Here is a 17,667-nt window from a genome sequence, read left to right on the forward strand (position 1 = left end):
GTACAAACGCCAAAAGGGTCCACATCTTTTATTTACATTCAAAAATTCTGCCATGTACACCGTTGCAAATATTAGAGCAAAAGGGAATTGGGGAAGGGGACCTCCAAAAGCAAAATCCCCACAGATCGAAAGACTAACCTCAATCGGGGCACAGGTTGGGACGGAGGGGGAGGGCAACAGAAGCAGAGCTCTGCGAGCCAGGAGGATCCTGGTGAGGGAGCTTGGTGGCTTTAGAGCGGCAACTCTGCAGTTTTCATTCATCGCAACGCTATCTAGTGCTCTGTGTCTGGACACAAGTACTTCGTCTCCCTGTTCTTCCAGACCACCAACTCAGAAACTCAAATTAAATGGTCCCTTCTTATTTTGAGACCAGCAAAAAAAACCACCCCAAAATCACATGGGGCTCCCTAGAGTATTCCGCACCCCCCCAAAAAAAAATGTTTGCAGGAATTAACTCTTGGCAGTCTTCTGTCTCATCCCTGACCCCTTTCCTAGGAGCACTAAAGAAAAAAAATTATCAAGCAGAAAAAAACAAAAAAACCCCTTAAGGATTAATTAAAAAAAAAAAGTGACATTTTCACCTAGATCCTTTCACAACTGGGATCTTTCAGCAATCTCACCCTGTGCCTTAGAGCCCTGCTTCTGGAGGAATGAGACAAATACTTTGAGTTCAAAAGGGGAGGGAGGTGTACAAAAAGCTTACCAACAGGGAAACAGACAAAAATCCCAGCAGGGTGGGGTGGGGGAGAACCTAACCTTTCTATTTACAAGTGAACCTTGCTGGGGAAGAGCTAGAAAAAAAATGAAGATACTTCTACCCCCACACTTCTACTGTCCTTGCCCCTTCCCAACATTATGTGCACCCCCCAAGGTACAAAACGGGAACTTCTTGGTTGGCCAGTTTCGCTCTCCTCCATGGTTCCAGCCTGGCAATGCCTTCCCCTCCTTCCGGCAACAGGGAGGTGGGCCAGGCTCAGCCCCACAAAGGGGGAGGGGGTTTAAGGAGAGGGGTATGTAACCGTCAGGCAGCATCTGCTGCTTGTTTGAGGGCAGGACCCCTGCCCTCCAGCACTGGGTCTGTCACCAGCCCAAATACCCCGAAGAACCAAGGCTCATTTGGATACCAATCCAGAACAGACTCTCCACCCTGACCAGTCTTTTGTCCCTCTGGGGCGGAAGCCTGGCCCAAAGCCATCCTCCCCCGACAGGCTAGGGCTCCCCGCCTCCCCTGGACGCAATGGCGGCGGCGGCCCCAGGAGCCACCGGTGGGAGCAAGGGGGGCGGCTGCTTTCGAGAGCCTTCTTTGCACTTCTGGCAATAGAAGATGTCAGGAACGTTGGTCTTCTTGATCTTGGCGCACGAGAGGTGGATCCAGGTGCCGCACTGGTTGCACTCGATCATGGGCCGACCGGCAAATGGCTTCTGGCAGTAACATGTGATGAGGTCCCACGAATCATCCCCTGGAGAAGCAGCAACCGGAAGGGGGAGAAGGGAGAGGAGAGAGGCAAAGTCAGAAGCCAGCTTGGAGGCAGGCCAGTGTCAATTCCGTTAATCGCTGAGAATTCCGAACGCTTTGGGATCTGTCGGAAGTTGGATCAGCGCTAGAATGTCAGCTCTTTGTTTTTCCATCTCATTTTTAAGTTCCTAGCTCTCAGGGGGGTAGATACAACCTTGTGAATATGGTGGATCCTGAAAAGCTGGATGGCACTTCATCGGAAACCTTGCAGTTAGGATACACATATTCTGCAGTGCTCTGCCGTTCCTGGGATTTGCCCCATGCCCGTGGGGTACGACTAACATATTTTGTAGTTCAGTACCAGTTTTAAATGATTTGAATTCTACTCAGTATATGCTGCAGAAATGAAAGTAGCAGGGCTCATTCCTGGAACTACAGAGCAGGAAGAAAATCCTTAAAAGCCGGACATTAAAATCCAGCAGCTCTGCGATTAAAACCATAATGTAGGGGGAAAGGAAGGAGAACTCTTAACAGAGGGAGACGCAACCCTGGTCTGAGATGGACTCCAGCAGGTCAGAAGTGCAATCCACACTACCCATCAGACCAGTGGTTCTCCTATGGGGACCTGTGGAATTCAGACACAAAAGGGCTGGTTTTTAAAAACCAGCACAGGCAATCCGTTCTCCAACAGCCAATCAGAAGCCTTGCTGGGCAAAAGTCTCACCTGGACCTGCCCACTTTCAAAAAGCGCTTGGTGGGTGCCAAGAAAGGGGTCAGTGGGTGGCCCCTGCGTTACGCCAAGGCTGGCCGCTAGAATTCACGCTCTGGCTCAAGAAACCCACTTATCTTAAGAGAATCATGCCATTTTTATTGATGGTATATCTGTTTCACGATGAGAACTGCCAAACGCTCCACAGGGATTCCAGTTGCTTTTAACGGCACCACACCACACTCAGATCAACCTACCCCTGCACCAAACCCACAAGGGGACTGCCAAACTCAAGCACGGAGCTCCAGCACATGCCACTGGGGCGTGGACCTGGAGGAGCACGAAGACCAGGGATGGGGCACGTCTTGTAACTGGTGTTAGAAAGCCCCGCCCAGCCCTGCCGTACGTAAGCGCAAGGTAAAGCGAGCTGAGGTGACACTGCAGCCACTCGGGGACACAAATTCTCTCCCCCTCTCACCTTTGGCAATAAAAAGGGGTTCAGACTAATGTGTGAATGAAACCAGCACACAGCCCCTGAACTCACCTGATTCCACCATGATGTCCTCGTCCATAACCCGCATTTCACCTTCACTGGAACTGCCGTCCCCATCTTGACTGGTCTCTGTGCTGATCCCCTCCTTCCCTTCTGTGTCCTCACCCTTAATGGGGAAACCGGCTGCCAAAAGCTCCGGGGGGGGCGGCACACTGACCAGCGCCGTGGCTGTCCCTTCCTCCTCCCTGCCCGGCCGCAGAGCTACCCCCGCAAGGGGCGTCGTCGCCGTCTCGTCCTCCTCCGAGTCCGTCTCGCTCAGCGAAGCTTTATGCTTCTTCTCCGAGCGCTCCGCCTTTTTCAACTTCCGCTTCTTGCTCTTTTTGATGCGCGAGCGCTTCTCCCCCCCCGGGTCCCCCCGGCTGCGCTTGGGGCCCCCTGCCTCCAGGGCGGCTTTGCGGTTCCTCTTCTCTTTCTTCCTCTCGGCGTTCGCTTTGGGCCCTGCGAGGGGGGGCGGCTGCTTGCCCACAGGGTCCAAGTCAAAAAGGGAGTCCTTGAGTTTCATTTTCTCCAGCAGCGAGCTGTCGGATTTCAGGCGGCGGAAAGCGGCTTTCTTCTTCGAGGACTTGGCCTTCTTCACAAAGGTCTCGATGGTGTGCAGGTCCGAGTGGGTGGACTCCCAGCCATCGCTGTCCACCACGCTCTCGGGGCGGATGGGGGAGTTGGAGCCCGAGGGCGTCCAGTCATTCTCCTGCAAGGCAGATGGAGAAAGTCAGTTCCCTCAAGAGAGTATCCCTCCCCGCTTGTAGAACTAGTACTTCAATTGCTTTCCCCGGGTGCTCAGAGAAAATCTGCCCTCTGATGAACATATGAAGCTGCCTTATACTGAATCAGACCCGCCCTCAGTCCATCAAAGTCAGTATTGTCTTCTCAGACTGGCCGCGGCTCTCCAGGGTCTCAAGCTGAGGATTTTCACACCTACTTGCCTGGACCCTTTTTGGAGATGCCGGGGATTGAACCTGGGACCTTCTGCTTACCAAGCAGATGCTCTACCAATGAGCCACAGCCCCATTCATGGCTCTCCAGGGTCTCAAGCTGAGGTTTTTCATGCCTACTTGCCTGGACCCTTTTGAGTTGGAGATGCCGGGGATTGAACCTGGGACCTTCCGCTTTCCAAGCAGATGCTCTTCCACTGAGCCACAGCCCCATTCACGGCTCTCCATGGTCTCAAGCTGAGGTTTTTCATGCCTCTTTGCCTGGACCCTTTTGAGTTGGAGATGCCGGGGATTGAACCTGGGACCTTCTGCTTACCAAGCAGATGCTCTACCACTGAGCCACCGTCCCTCCCCAGATCAACCTTTGGTACAAAGATTTAAAGGAGAAGGGACAGTATTCCAAATGGCAGTGCAGCACACAGATCCCAGGAAACCAGTTCCTGAAGCTCAGAGCTTGTTTCCTAAAGCAAGAAAGACCTTGAAGGAGGGAACCCCAACATATGAAGCTGCCTTCTACTGAATCCGACACTCGGTCCATCCAAGTCAGTCTTGTCTTTTCAGACTGGCAGCAGCTCTCCAGGGTCTCCAGCGGAGATTTTTCACACCTATTTGGCCTGGACCCCTTTTAGTTGGAGATGCCGGGGATTGAACCTGGGACCTTCTGCTTACCAAGCAGATGCTCCACCACTGAGCCACTGTCCCTCTCCAAATATATGAAAATATGAAGCTGCCTTCTACTGAATCAGACCCTCCTCCTCCAAGTCAGTCTTGTGTACTCAGACTGGCAGCGGCTCTCCAGGGTCTCCAGCTGAGCTTTTTCACACCTACTTGCCTGGACTCTTTTTTTAGTGGAGATGCTGGGGATTGAAGCTATACCAAGCAGAGGCTCTACCACTGACCCACCGTCCCTCCCCATATATATGAACATATGAAGCTGCCTTCTACCGAGTCAGACCCTCCATGGTCCATCAAAGTCAGTCTTGTCTACTCAGACTGGCAGCGGCTCTTCAGGGTCTCAAGCTGAGGTTTTTCATGCCTACTTGCCTGGACCCTTTTGAGTTGGAGATGCCGGGGATTGAACCTGGGACCTTCTGCTTACCAAGCAGATGCTCTACCACTGAGCCACTGTCCCTCCCAAAGGGAGCCTCAAAACCAGATGGGCTGCCCACCTGAAGTTACCAACTGTGGGTTAAGGACAATCCTAGAGATTTGGGAGTGGACCATTCACGGGGTCTAGAATGCTACCAAGTCCACCCTCCAAAGCAGCCGTGATCTTTAGGGGAACAGATCTCTGCTGACTGGAGATCACCTGTAATTGTCCGAGGCACACATGGAGGTTGGCAATCCTATGCCAGAGCCCACTGCATTCAGAGTTGTTGTTTTAACTCCGCCCCCCCTCTACTCAGCATCTCTTCCTCCTGAAGCCCAACAGGGGAAAGAATTCCCAGGGCTGCAATGCACCCAGCAGGCTCCAAACTAAATCGGTCACAACAAGAGTAAAGAGGGAGTCGTGTGAACTACAACTCCCAAAATGCACTCAGGGAAAGTCTCTCGAGCCCCAACCCACAGCAAAGGAGGACATGCCCATCCCCCCTTCTACCCAGAGCAGCCGACTACATTTCCCAGCATGCATGAGCGAACCCCAGGATGCGAGCAAAATGGCCCCGTCCCAGTGCAATCTGGGAGATGTAGTTTTCAAGGCTCCCAGAGCCAGAAAAGCAGAAAAGGCACCGAACTAAAAACACCGAAAGGCGGGCTGGGGTGGGACGCCTGGCTGTGCAGCGGAAGCCCGCCGGGCTCCTCTCCCTCCCTGGAACCAGCAGCCCCGCATGCTCCCCCAAAGCCCCCCACCCCCAAACACACACATCCCCCCCCCTCCCTCCATAGGCAGCTCCAGTTGAATTGCAGGCAAAGGCTCAGCAATGGGGCGAGGCGGGGAGAAAGAGGGGCGGCCCCGTGCCGTCCAGTCCCGCCCGTCTCACCTCTTTGGCGGTGGGGATGTAGCCGGCGTAGGCCAGGACGAAGCTGCAGAATTTGTTGAAATCCTCGATCGTCCGGCGGCGCTTCTCGGGAGGCTGCGCGGGGGAGGAGAGGCCAGTTAACGCCGCCCGCCGCCGGTCTCCCCCCTCCGCCGTCCCCCCCAAAGGTCCGGGAAGCCTTTCCTCGCTATCCCCAAGCAGGCCCGGCCGCGAAGCAACTGTCCGTCGGGGGGCCAACAGCGGGGAGGCCCCGCAGGAGAGAGGGGGAGGGAGGGAGGGAGCCGGCGCGGCCCTGCTGGACGCCCGAGGACCGGGAGGGAGGGAGGGCGGGAGGCGTCGAGGGGGAGGGGAGAAGAGGCCAGTTAACTCCGGCCGCCGCCGGTCTCCCCCCCCCCTCGTCCCCCCAAAGGTCCGGGAAGCCGGCAAGAGCGCAGGACGGCGGGCGGGCGAGGCAGGGGTCTTTGCTTTCCTCGCTGCCTCTAAGCCGCGAAGCAACTGCACTTCGGGGGGCCGGCAGCGGGGAGGCCCCGCAGGCGCACGCGGGGGAGAGGGGGAGGGAGCCGGCGCGGCCCTGCTGGACGGCGGAGGACCCGGCGGCGGGGGCTTTTGCCGGCGGCCGGGAGGTGCCATGGGGCGGCGGGGGAGGGGAGGGGAGCGGGGCTTGGCTTGGCCCGAGCAGGACGGAGCGGGGGGCCCCCTCCCCCCTCCCCGAGGGTTTTTTTTTCTTTCTGAAATCAAAGCCTGGCTGTTGTTTTTTTTACCTGCGTCTCCGGCTTGAGGTTGGGAGGCGGATCTGGAAGAGAAGAACGGGGGGGGGGGGGGGAGAGAGCGGGGTGAAGCGGGGCTCGTGGCTCCCTCCCTCGGAAGGCCGGAGAAAGCGGCAGGAGAGAGCCCGCCGCCCCCCCCCAGACCCAGCCACGCGGAGGGAGAGGGAGGGAGGGGGGGAGGGGGGGGCTGCTGCCAGACCGGGGCCGGTCTCCCTCCCCCCCCCTCCCCCCGCCATAACTTCAGCGGAGCGCCGAGAGAAAACCGCCCCCCGGTCGGGTCTTGTCTCCGCCGCCGCGGGAGGGGCTCCGGCCAGCCAGGCGCCCCCCGCCTCCCCCCCCCCCGCTCCATGTGGCGGAGAGAAGGGCGCCCCCTCCTCGGCTTACCTTCGGGGCTGGGCTCCGCCATGACCGGCCCCTCCGCCCGCGACGGCGGGGCTCGGGGACCCCCTCTGGCTCCCGCCCGCCCCCGCCGGCTCCCTCGCTGGCCCCGCTCGGCTCGCCTCGCCTCTCCTCCCCTCGCTCCGTCCGGCGCCGCCCGAGCAGACTCGAGTCCAGCCCGAGCTCGCTCGCTCCGAGCCCCTGGCCCCGCCCCGCCGCCAGGCTCCTCGGGACATGGAGTCCGCCGCGCCGCCCAGCCCTCCCCGGGGACCGCCCGGCGCGCACTCCAGCTCCCAGCAGGCAGCGCGCCGACTCACGCTTCCGCTTCTCCGAGGAAGGGGGAGGAGGGGACGCTGGGTAGTGTAGTTTTCACTGGCCAGAAGGCGAACGGACTGGACTTGAGGGTTTCAGTAGTCCAGCAATGGCCAACGGTAACTCTCCAGATGTTTTTTTTGCCTACAACTCCCATCAGCCCCAGCCAGCATGGCCAATGGCTGGGGCTGATGGGAGTTGTAGGCGAAAAAACATCTGGAGAGCTACCGTTGGCCACCCCTGCCCGAGTAGTCTTTTAAGAGGGGTGACTAAAGTGTTAACGCACGCTTGTGTGGTTGTGTAACGAGGCTGTAAGTTTCACAGACAACTGTTAGAAGCCACCAGTTAACTTGCAAAAACCTCTCCCTACTTGGGGGGGGGGGGAGCATAGGGACACCACCCTTCCTCCCACAGTAAAGAGGCAGTTTCCCTTCTCCCCTCACTCTTCATGCAGGCCCTAGTCACTGGAGTAAGTGTGGGGGGAAAACTGGAAAGTCCCGAGTCACAGGTGCGGCAGGAAACTAACTTTTCATACTGTTTGGCTTTCCTTTAACTTGGCTGGCCTCTTCGCTCATGTCCGAGAGAAAAGACAGACTCATGCTTTAGAGGGGGGAACTTGATTCTTTCCTTCCGGAAATGGAAAGAGCAGAAAACCACCAGAAGGCTCTCACCTCCCAAGAGCAAGTAGATTCTCAGCGGGCAGCCCAGGCAGAAGCTGCCAAGCCGTTGGGGGAGACAGATGATACGAGACGAGGCCAGTGTGCAGCTGGCTTCTCAAGCGCTTTGAACTAGGTCCTGCGCAACCCCAAAAGTTGTGGCCCTCCACTCAGCAGCAAGGCCGGCCTCTCCAGATCCCATGAAAGGGCTGCTGAGGTGGTCTTGCCGGCCTTAAAGAATCCAGTTCTGTCCTCCCAACCCAGCAGTCGTGACCATTCCTGTGCCCACTCCCCCCCCCCCCCCGCCCGGCTTGTTCTCACCACAGGGACTCCCACATCACGAGCCTGAGAGATCACCTGGTTCTTTCACTGAGAAGGACCCGCACCTCCCCCCACTCCCTTTCTGCCTGGGGATCCAGAGCTGCCTTCCCTGCATCCAATAACTGCTTGTGTGGATACCTCTCCAGCCCATGTCTTGGATGTCAGTTCTGCACATGCTAGCCGGGCCGTTTTTGTGGTTTTTCCCTAACCCCCTTTCCCTACCACCCTTTTTGCCAGCCCTCCTTCCCATACTGACCCCCCCTCCCCCCCTCTATGAACCTAATCCGACAACCCAGCCATCAGACGCTAGGATCTTTTCCCCAGTTGTTAAAAATGTCAATTGATAACTTGCAGCTAATATTACGAAGCATTCCTCTTGAAGCAGTGCAAAGAACTTCCCTAGAGGCTCAAGTTTCTTCTTAAGTTTTTTTAGTTTTAATTATTAGCATTCTCCATCCCCTGCTCTGGTTACAGAAAGCGCCAGGCAGAGTACAACCCCTAGATAAGAGCGAATTCGGGGCATGGTAGTGGAGCTGAAAGTTTGAAACGGGGGAGGATTTCTTTTGCTGCTGAGAATTTGAGACCCCATAACGCTTCCCCCCCCCCCAAAAAAAGAAGTGAAAAATGGGGTGGGAAGACAAAAACAATGCAGGAGAAGAGAGGTATGTTTTCTTGTAGCCGCAATCCCACAACCACTTCAACAGAAAGCCCAGGGCACAGCAACGGGGGTTAAGGGAAAGAGAAGTGTGAGTAGTCATAACAGAAAGGGGTCGGGTTTTAAAAGGGTGGGGAGGGAGCACTCCAAAAAGAAAAGAAAAGAAAAGGGTGGTGGTGGGGAAACCCATAATCCTCCCCAGTCCTGGGTCAAAAGGCTCTTGAACATAAAATCAACAACAAACAACAAAAAAAGTGCAGGTCCCTTCAGGAGCACACGCTGCCCCCCGCTGGTGGCGGCAGGTGAAGGCAAGCCTTACTGGCTGCCGTAGACGCTTTCGTCGCTGTAGGCAATGTAAAGGAAGAAATCCTCCTCGTGATGTTCCTGGCAGGAGGAAGAGGAGAGAGAGAGACGCTGCAGTCCAAGGACAGAAATGCACCAAACAGCCAACTACCACTCCCCCACCTGAGGTTGCTTGGGATTCCTGCGGGGCAGCCTCCACTTCCACAGTGTCACAGACCCTCACCTACCTGGTACAGCTGCCCCATGGTGGCACTGGTTGGGGGGATGACGTTGTTCACGAAGAAGAAAAGCGCGTCCTCGGCTCTGAGGTGGATTCTTTTCCGAATCAGGAAGTAGAACTGCCCGACTGGAGAAGAGAAGGGAGAGAAAGGTCTAAGGCAGGGGGAGAAAAGGGCATCGCGTCGAAACCCGGACACGTTGCCAGCCGGGCTTTATGGGTTTTTCGTTTCACCGGGGCCGATCCCCCGCCAGCAGGAGGCAAAGTGCAGCTCACACAACAAATGGTGAGACTTGTCTGATGGGGACGGAGGGGATCTGAACGCCCACTGTTGATACGTGCACAGTTCACACACAGGCACCCTCCTCTCCCACCCTGGAAATGCTTTCTCAAAGCTGACCGACTATGCGGCCCTTGGTTCAGCCAGCTGCCCACCCCGCCACCTCATTCCTCGGGTCCAGGCCGGTACCTGTGAGGTCTGAAGGGACAAGGTACTTCTTCTTGTCCAGGTCACCTATCCGGGCCTTCGGAGCCTTCTCCACAATGACCTGCAGGGGTTCACAGAGACAGGTGGCATCTGCCATGAGCACAAAGCAGCAGCAACAGCAAGACGTCAAGCACAAACAGCAAAACAGGCTTCTAATTATAGGAAGGGTTGAGCAATCCGGATTCCGGAATCACCAAGGGATCGCTTCCCCAGGAGAGGCTTGGGGACAGCTGAAGTGGGACCTCCTGTGAGGAACCCGACTCGCAGAAGTCCGGTCAAAGACGAAGTGCAAGAAGCTGCCTTATACTGAATCAGACCCTTGGGCCATCAAAGTCAGTATTGTCTACTCAGACTGGCAGCGGCTCTTTCTCCAGGGTCTCCAGCTGAGGTTTTTCACACCTCAGAAATGAAATGAATGGCTCCCCTGGACCTTCAGGAACCTGAAGGCAAGAAAAGGGACTTGCACAGGCTGGCAATGACCCCACAGCCTCCCTATACTTAATTGGCTATAAGGGGCACAGGTGCGGCCAGGGCAAGAGAGGCCAGCAGGTTTTAAATCCCTTCTGTGACTCTCATCGGAATGGAGGGAAAGAAGAAGAAGACGATGACATTGGATTTATATTCCACCCTCCACCCAAGAGTCCTCAGAGCAGCTCACAATCTCCTTTACCTTCCTCCCCCCCCCCACAACAGACACCCTGTGAGGCGGGTGGGGCTGAGAGAGTTCTCCCAGAAGCTGCCCTTTCAAGGACAACTCCTATAAGAGCTCTGGCTGACCCAAGGCCATTCCAGCAGCTGCAAGTGGAGGAGTGGGAATCCAACCCAGTTCTCCCAGATAAGAGAGCTCTGGCTGACCTAAGGCCATTCCAGCAGGTGCAAGTGGAGGAGGGGAATCCAACCCAGTTCTCCCAGATAAGAGAGCTCTGGCTGACCCAAGGCCATTCCAGCAGCTGCAAGTGCAGGAGTGGGGAATCAAACCCGGTTCTCCCAGATAAGAGAGCTCTGGCTGACCCAAGGCCATTCCAGCAGGTGCAAGTGGAGGAGTGGGGAATCGAACCTGGTTCTCCCAGATAAGAGAGCTCTGGCTGACCTAAGGCCATTCCAGCAGGTGCAAGTGGAGAGTGGGGAATCAAACCCGGTTCTCCCAGATAAGAGAGCTCTGGCTGACCCAAGGCCATTCCAGCAGGTGCAAGTGGAGGAGTGGGGAATCGAACCCGGTTCTCCCAGATAAGAGTCCGCACACTTCACCACTACACCAAACTGGCAAAGAGTGAGACAGGCGCACAGAGGCTATGAGAGGTGCAGACTCAGTTGGAGATTTCAGACAAATGCCCCTCAGGAAGCTGCTTGATACAGAATCAGGCCTTTGGTCCATCAAGGTCAGACTGACACGGCTCTCTCTTCGTATCACCTCCTGTCTGGTCTGTCTTAACTTTGCTTTGGATACTTTTTTTTTCAGGTAAAAGTTCCACAGGCAAGAAAACAAATGTGACACTCGGCACAGTGACAGCTGGCACCTTCTCCCCCCCCCCAGAAGTTTTTCCTCCCCCCATCCCGTATGCAGTGCTCTGACAGCCTAGAAGAACAATACTCTTTGCAGGAAGCCACTGGGATTTTTCAATTTTTACTGCTTTAATCTGTATTGTTGGGCTGTTTTAATCTACATATTATTCCATTTGATGTATATTGCCCAGAGCCTGGCTTGGGCTGGGAACGGGCAATTCAACAAGTCTAATTAATAATAATAACAACAACAACAACCACCTATCTGAAGGAAGAAATCACTGTTACATTCCCATTATACAGGTATGCAGATCCTACTTCCAAGTCTGAATGATCAAAACTGTGAACACGAGCCCCTGCCCCCACCCTGGGGAGCACTTCAGTCTGTGCTACAAGATTTGGTTGCTCAATAAGGAAGGTGAAAAGTGGGGCGAAGGACCAGGTACGCCGAGTAACTACAATGCCCCCAAACTCACTGGAGTTAGCAAAGGGGCAGGCTGTTTTCTTGCGAGGTCCCCTGCAATGTTATGTTATGACGGGGTGGTGGTGGGGGGGGAAGAGGCCGCAAATGCAAGTGTCTGGTGTTTTAAATTTAGTTGTGTGTGTCAATAAGGATAGGACAGGGGGGAGGGCCTTGTGCGAGAGAAGCAGGTGCAATAAAAAAGAGGAAGCGTCCAGCAGCACCTCCAAGACAAACAAAATTTACGGCAGGGGAGGAACTTTTGTGAGCCTGAAGAAGGGAGCAGCGACTTCACGGAAGCTCCTCCCCCACCACCAATTTGGTTAGTCTTGAACAGGCGTGGCCAAACTTGCTTCATGTAAGAGCCACACAGAATAAATGTCAGATGTTTGAGAGTCACAAGACATGAATGTCAGATATTTGGGAGCCAGAAGGAAGGCAAAATGGAAAGAAAGCAAATAGATGAGGGGGGGAGGTGGAGGTGGATAGAAAGCAACTTTAAATGTATCCTCCAAGCTGCCAGCTGACTTGGAGAAGTGATTTAAAGAGACAAATGCTTTCTCCAAGCCAGCCGACGGGGTGGTGTGGGGGCTTTGAGAGCCACACAATTTGTGCGAAAGAGCCAAAGTTTGGCCACCCCTGGTCTCGAAGGTGCTCCCGGATTCTGGCTCTTTTCTGCAGCCACTCATCAATATCTAATGGTAGCAGACCTCTTGACTCTTAGCCAAATGCGGGAACATCACGGCGAGGGCCAGCACAAGCTACTCCAGCCCATTGGACTCTCACCTCCGCCCTGCAGGACCTGCCACGGCCTCTCTCACTCAGCCCACCCAGCTATAGCACCGAGTTTCCTCGAAAGGCTGCTGTTCGGAGCGCAGCAAAGAAACATCAGGGAAGTTCTTGGAACGGCTTACAGCCCTGCAGACATGGCAAAGCTGATCGCTGCATTCCTCACCAAGCTGCCTTAGGCATTTCAGTGGAGGAGGAAAGTGCCGTCAAGTTGCAGCCAGCAAGAAAGAAGGTTTGCTAGGGCTTGCCTCTGCGTAGCGACCCCGGGATGCTTTGGTGTTCTCCCAGTCCACGGCCTACCCAGGGCTGACCCCGCTTAGCTTCTGCGACTTGACAAGATGAGGCTAGCCTGGGCCTTCCAGGTCAGGGCAAGTTTAAAAAACAAACACGGCGATCCTGCCTCCAGTCTGGGAAGGATCGGTGCCACCCTGAGCCAAGTCACACCCCTCTCAGCCCGTGGGCTTCCGGGAAGACTGAGAAAGGCAGCCCTCCGCTCAAGCACCCCACTTCAGCCAGGAAGAGGAGGCCGCCAACACTCCTGCCAGGGCCAAAGGGGGATATGAAACCCTATTCCCCCTTGCTGGGGAGTCTACACCCCTCATCTTTGCTGGGGCAGGGCTGCACCTCCCAGAGAAGCTGCTTGCCCTGGAGACCCACCAGCCGGGCGCTCTCCTGGGGGTACCGCCCTTTGGCTGGCTTCCCCGTGCAGCAAGCAGGGCTCGGAGACCTGGCCAGCCTCGGAGGAGGGGGGCAGAGAAGGAACGCTCCACAGGTTTCCTCTACGCCAGGGGGGGCCAAACTGTGGCTCTTTGACACGTATTTTGTGGCTCTTGGAAGCCCCCACTGCCCCATTAGCTGGCTTGGAGAAGGCATTTGTCTCTTTAAAGGCATTCTCCAAGCCAAGCCAGCCGGTGGCTTGGAGAACGTGTTCAAAGTTAAAAGTTGCTTTCTTTCCACCTCTCCCCACCCCCGAAAAAACCTATTTGCCTTCCCCCCTTCCTTGCAGCTCTCAAACACCTGCTCCTCGTAGTCTTGCACCTCTCAAAACCTCTGATGTTTGTTCTATGTAGCTCTAAGCCAGTTTGGCCACCCCTGCAATACACTTTCCCAAGAAGGCAAATGGGAGGAGGCGGGGAAAGGGGTGAGTGTGTGGGGGGGAGCAATGAATGAAGGCCAGGAGTGGGGTGGGGGGGAGCAATGAATGATGGCCAGGAGTGGGGTGGGGGGAGCAATGAATGAAGGCCAGGAGCAGGAGTGAGGTGGGGGGAGGAATGAATGAAGGCCAGGAGCAGGGTGGGGAGCAATGAATGAAGGCCAGGAGCGGGGTGGGGGGAGCAATGAATGAAGGCCAGGAGCAGGGTGGGGAGCAATGAATGAAGGCCAGGAGCGGGGTGGGGGGAGCAATGAATGAAGGCCAGGAGTGAGGTGGGGGGAGGAATGAATGAAGGCCAGGAGCAGGGTGGGGAGCAATGAATGAAGGCCAGGAGCGGGGTGGGGGGAGCAATGAATGAAGGCCAGGAGCAGGGTGGGGAGCAATGAATGAAGGCCAGGAGCGGGGTGGGGGGAGCAATGAATGAAGGCCAGGAGCAGGGTGGGGAGCAATGAATGAAGGCCAGGAGTGGGGTAGGGGGGAGCAATGAATGAAGGCCAGGAGCGGGGTGGGGGGGAGCAATGAATGAAGGCCAGGAGCGGGGTGGGGGGAGCAATGAATGAAGGTCAGGAGCAGGGTGGGGAGCAATGAATGAAGGCCAGGAGCAGGGTGGGGAGCAATGAATGAAGGCCAGGGGCGGGATAGGGGGGAGCAATGAAGGCCAGGAGCGGGGTGGGGGGGAGCAATGAATGAAGGCCAGGAGTGGAGTGGGGGGAGCAATGAATGAAGGCCAGGAGCGGAGTGGGGAGCAATGAATGAAGGCCAGGAGCGGAGTGGGGAGCAATGAATGAAGGCCAGGAGTGGAGTGGGGAGCAATGAATGAAGGCCAGGAGTGGGGTGGGGGAGCAATAAACGAAGGCCAGGAGCAGGAGGGGTGGGGGAGCAACGAATGAAGGCCAGGAGCGGGGGGTGGGGGGAGCAATGAATGAAGGCCAGGAGCAGAGTGGGGGGGAGCAATGAATGAAGGTCAGGAGCGGAGTGGGGAGCAATGAATGAAGGCCAGGAGCAGGGGGGTGGGGGAGCAATGAATGAAGGTCAGGAGCAGGGTGGGGAGCAATGAATGAAGGCCAGGAGCAGGGTGGGGAGCAATGAATGAAGGCCAGGAGTGGGATAGGGGGGAGCAATGAAGGCCAGGAGCGGGGTGGGGGGGAGCAATGAATGAAGGCCAGGAGCGGAGTGGGGAGCAATGAATGAAGGCCAGGAGTGGGGTGGGGGGGAGCAATGAATGAAGACCAGGAGCAGGGGGGTAGGGGGAGCAATGAATGAAGGCCAGGAGCAGGGTGGGGAGCAATGAATGAAGGCCAGGAGTGGAGTGGGGAGCAATGAATGAAGGCCAGGAGCGGAGTGGGGAGCAATGAATAAAGGCCAGGAGTGGAGTGGGGAGCAATGAATGAAGGCCAGGAGCGGGGTGGGGGGGGAGCAATGAATGAAGACCAGGAGCAGGGGGGTAGGGGGAGCAATGAATGAAGGCCAGGAGCAGGGGGGTGGGGGGGAGCAATGAATGACGTCCAGGACGAGTGAGGAGCAATGAATGAGGGCCAGGAGCAGGGGGGTGGGGGGGAGCAATGAATGACGTCCAGGACGAGTGAGGAGCAATGAATGAGGGCCAGGAGCAGGGGGGTGGGGGGGGAGCAATGAATGACGTCCAGGACGAGTGGGGAGCAATGAATGAGGGCCAGGAGCAGGGTGGGGAGCAATGAATGAAGACCAGGAGCAGGGGGGTAGGGGGAGCAATGAATGAGGGCCAGGAGCAGGGGGGTGGGGGGGAGCAATGAATGACGTCCAGGACGAGTGAGGAGCAATGAATGAGGGCCAGGAGCAGGGGGGTGGGGGGGGAGCAATGAATGACGTCCAGGACGAGTGGGGAGCAATGAATGAGGGCCAGGAGCAGGGGGGTGGGGGGAGCAATGAATGACGTCCAGGACGAGTGGGGAGCAATGAATGAGGGCCAGGAGCAGGGGGGTGGGGGGGAGCAATGAATGACGTCCAGGACGAGTGAGGAGCAATGAATGAGGGCCAGGAGCAGGGGGGTGGGGGGAGCAATGAATGACGTCCAGGACGAGTGGGGAGCAATGAATGAGGGCCAGGAGCAGGGTGGGGGGAGCAATGAATGAGGGCCAGGAGCAGGGGGGGTGGGGGGGAGCAATGAATGACGTCCAGGACGAGTGGGGAGCAATGAATGAGGGCCAGGAGCGGGGGGTGGGGGGAGCAAGGAGTGAAGGCCAGAGGGGGGTGGGGGGAGGCCGCCCCAGCAAGAGAGGGGGAGGGGGCAGGGAAGAAAGGGTTGGGGGGGGCAATATCCAGGGGGAGGGGCAGGTGGGGGGTTGACTTTCCTCAATCCTCCTGGGCGGGGCCAGCCCAGCTGTCACTTTCCAGGCGGGGGGGGGCTGCTGGGGGGGGGCGGGGGGACTCTTTCCCGTGGGCGGAGGCGCACTGCTCCCTGCGGCGGCCTCACCGGGACTCGATCGGGGTACTTCTTGCGGATCTTCTCGCCCTCGGAGCGGCGCTTCTCGAAGGGGTGCTCCTCCTTGTAGACGAATTTCATGGCGGCGGCGGCGGCGGGCGGCGAGAAGGGAGTCGAGGGAGCGACGGGGACGGACCAGGCCGGGCCGCCTCACAGCAACACACTCCCCCGCGCGCAGGGATACTGGCGTTGTTACCACACGGCTCCGCTGGCGGCGCAAGGGGACGGCAACCGTCGCCCGCGCGCGACAGCCTTACGCCGAAATCGTAACGCCGTCGAGCGGGCTGGGCGCCCGTTGGCTGCGCTGCTTGCGTAGGAGGGAGGGCGTGCGCTGCTTGCGTAGCCTCGGCGCCACAACGCCGCTTAACGAGGGTGGGTAGCGCGCATGCGTACAAAAGCGGCGCGCGCTACGGCAAGAGCGGGAGCTTGCGCTGGCCGCGTAAAGCGCTTCCTGCGCGCGGAACGCAACGCGGCCTCTTCCTGGCATTCTCTTCCGCTTCGTTCGTGAGCCTTATGACCGGCAATGCCCCTCAGCCCCGCCAGGAATTTTCTCCCGGCGGTACAGCCCGCGACAAAGCCCTGCGCCCAGCGCGATTCACGAAGGCCCTCTGGGCGCAAATGTTGCGCCGCTTGCGTTGAAGGGTTGACACCAAAACAAAATAGATCGCAGAGTGCGTTTCGCCGCCCTCGCGCCAATTGTGGAGGGTCGCGCCCCAAAAAGGGTAGCGGGACGCGGGAGACTTCAACGGACGGAGGAAATTCGGCCCCGCGAAGAGCGAGGAAAGGCCGGGGGGGGGGAGGGGAAGAAAGGAACTGAGGCGCGGAAGGATCGGTCTGGAAGGACGCGGAGCGGTGAAGCGACCGATCATGTGCCTGACGTCAACAGAGAGGAATGGTCACGTGCGCCTAGATCCGGCAGGGGAGTGGCCGTGTGACAAGCGGACCAATAGGAGGAGGGGCGGCTCCCTGCTGTTGAGTGGCAGGGGCGAGGGGAGGGGGGCGCCTTGGCTGCAGCTCCCTGATCGAGAAACGCAGCTGCGGTTTGTGCAACAGCCCTGCGAGGTGGGCCGGTAGTGGACTCGCTTTCCCCAGGGCTGCAAGCTGCTCTTCGGCCAGGGAGAGAGGCCAGTTGGGGAGAGCGCCTCGCAGGGTTGAGGGGAAAAGCAACCTCCAGCACACCCAGGGAGCCGTGGGGGGAAAGAAAAAGGCAGGTGGGCGCGGTCAGAAACAGGTTGCAAGCAGCTATGGGGGGGGAAGGCAGGCAGCCAGCCAGGACTGCAAGGTGCAAGGCTCAGGGCAGCCCCTCTGACCACCTCCTGCTCTTGCACATACAGCCCCTCCCCACAGTGGAAATAAGGGAGCAGAAAGGAGCCAAACTTCGCTGCAGCAGCTGCCGCAGCTACACGGAATGCCAGAAGAAAATTTTCTTGCAGAGTGCCAGTGACACACGGTAGTCATGACAACAGCCAGACTGGGATATAGGCTGAGCCAGTTTGGTGTGGTGAAGCGTGTGGACTCTTTATCTGGGAGAACCGGGTTCGATTCCCCACTCCTCCACTTGCACGTGCTGGAATGG

At 57.4% G+C, this 17,667-nt stretch overlaps 2 protein-coding genes across 3 annotated transcripts in view; both read right to left on the reverse strand.

Moving 5' to 3' along the window:
• Position 1: 1 nt before the first annotated feature.
• PHF23 (PHD finger protein 23) lies at positions 2-6,816 on the reverse strand. Its single transcript, XM_060255860.1, has 5 exons — positions 6,781-6,816; positions 6,391-6,422; positions 5,633-5,725; positions 2,710-3,406; positions 2-1,460 (listed from the first exon to the last, which is right to left on the reverse strand). The coding sequence occupies exons 1-5, from the start codon at positions 6,800-6,802 to the stop codon at positions 1,210-1,212; spliced, it is 1,095 nt and encodes a 364-aa protein (XP_060111843.1). The 5' UTR covers positions 6,803-6,816; the 3' UTR covers positions 2-1,209.
• Positions 6,817-8,475: 1,659 nt separating this feature from the next.
• Positions 8,476-17,667, reverse strand: part of GABARAP (GABA type A receptor-associated protein) — a 14,735-nt gene continuing 5,543 nt past the window's right edge. Inside the window, exons 1-4 of one of the 2 annotated variants that reach the window (XM_060256723.1) lie at positions 16,083-16,307; positions 9,708-9,786; positions 9,249-9,367; positions 8,476-9,102 (exon numbers count right to left, since the gene is read on the reverse strand). In XM_060256723.1, the coding sequence (XP_060112706.1) occupies positions 9,034-9,102; positions 9,249-9,367; positions 9,708-9,786; positions 16,083-16,172 (357 nt within the window). In that variant the 5' untranslated portion in view covers positions 16,173-16,307 and the 3' untranslated portion in view covers positions 8,476-9,033. Of the gene's footprint in view, positions 9,103-9,248; positions 9,368-9,707; positions 9,787-16,082; positions 16,308-17,667 lie in introns of those variants that run through there. The other variant, XM_060256722.1, reaches the window with a different exon arrangement.

The sequence above is a fragment of the Heteronotia binoei genome, chromosome 15 (genome assembly GCF_032191835.1).
Source record: "Heteronotia binoei isolate CCM8104 ecotype False Entrance Well chromosome 15, APGP_CSIRO_Hbin_v1, whole genome shotgun sequence".
NCBI classification, from domain to species: domain Eukaryota; kingdom Metazoa; phylum Chordata; class Lepidosauria; order Squamata; family Gekkonidae; genus Heteronotia; species Heteronotia binoei.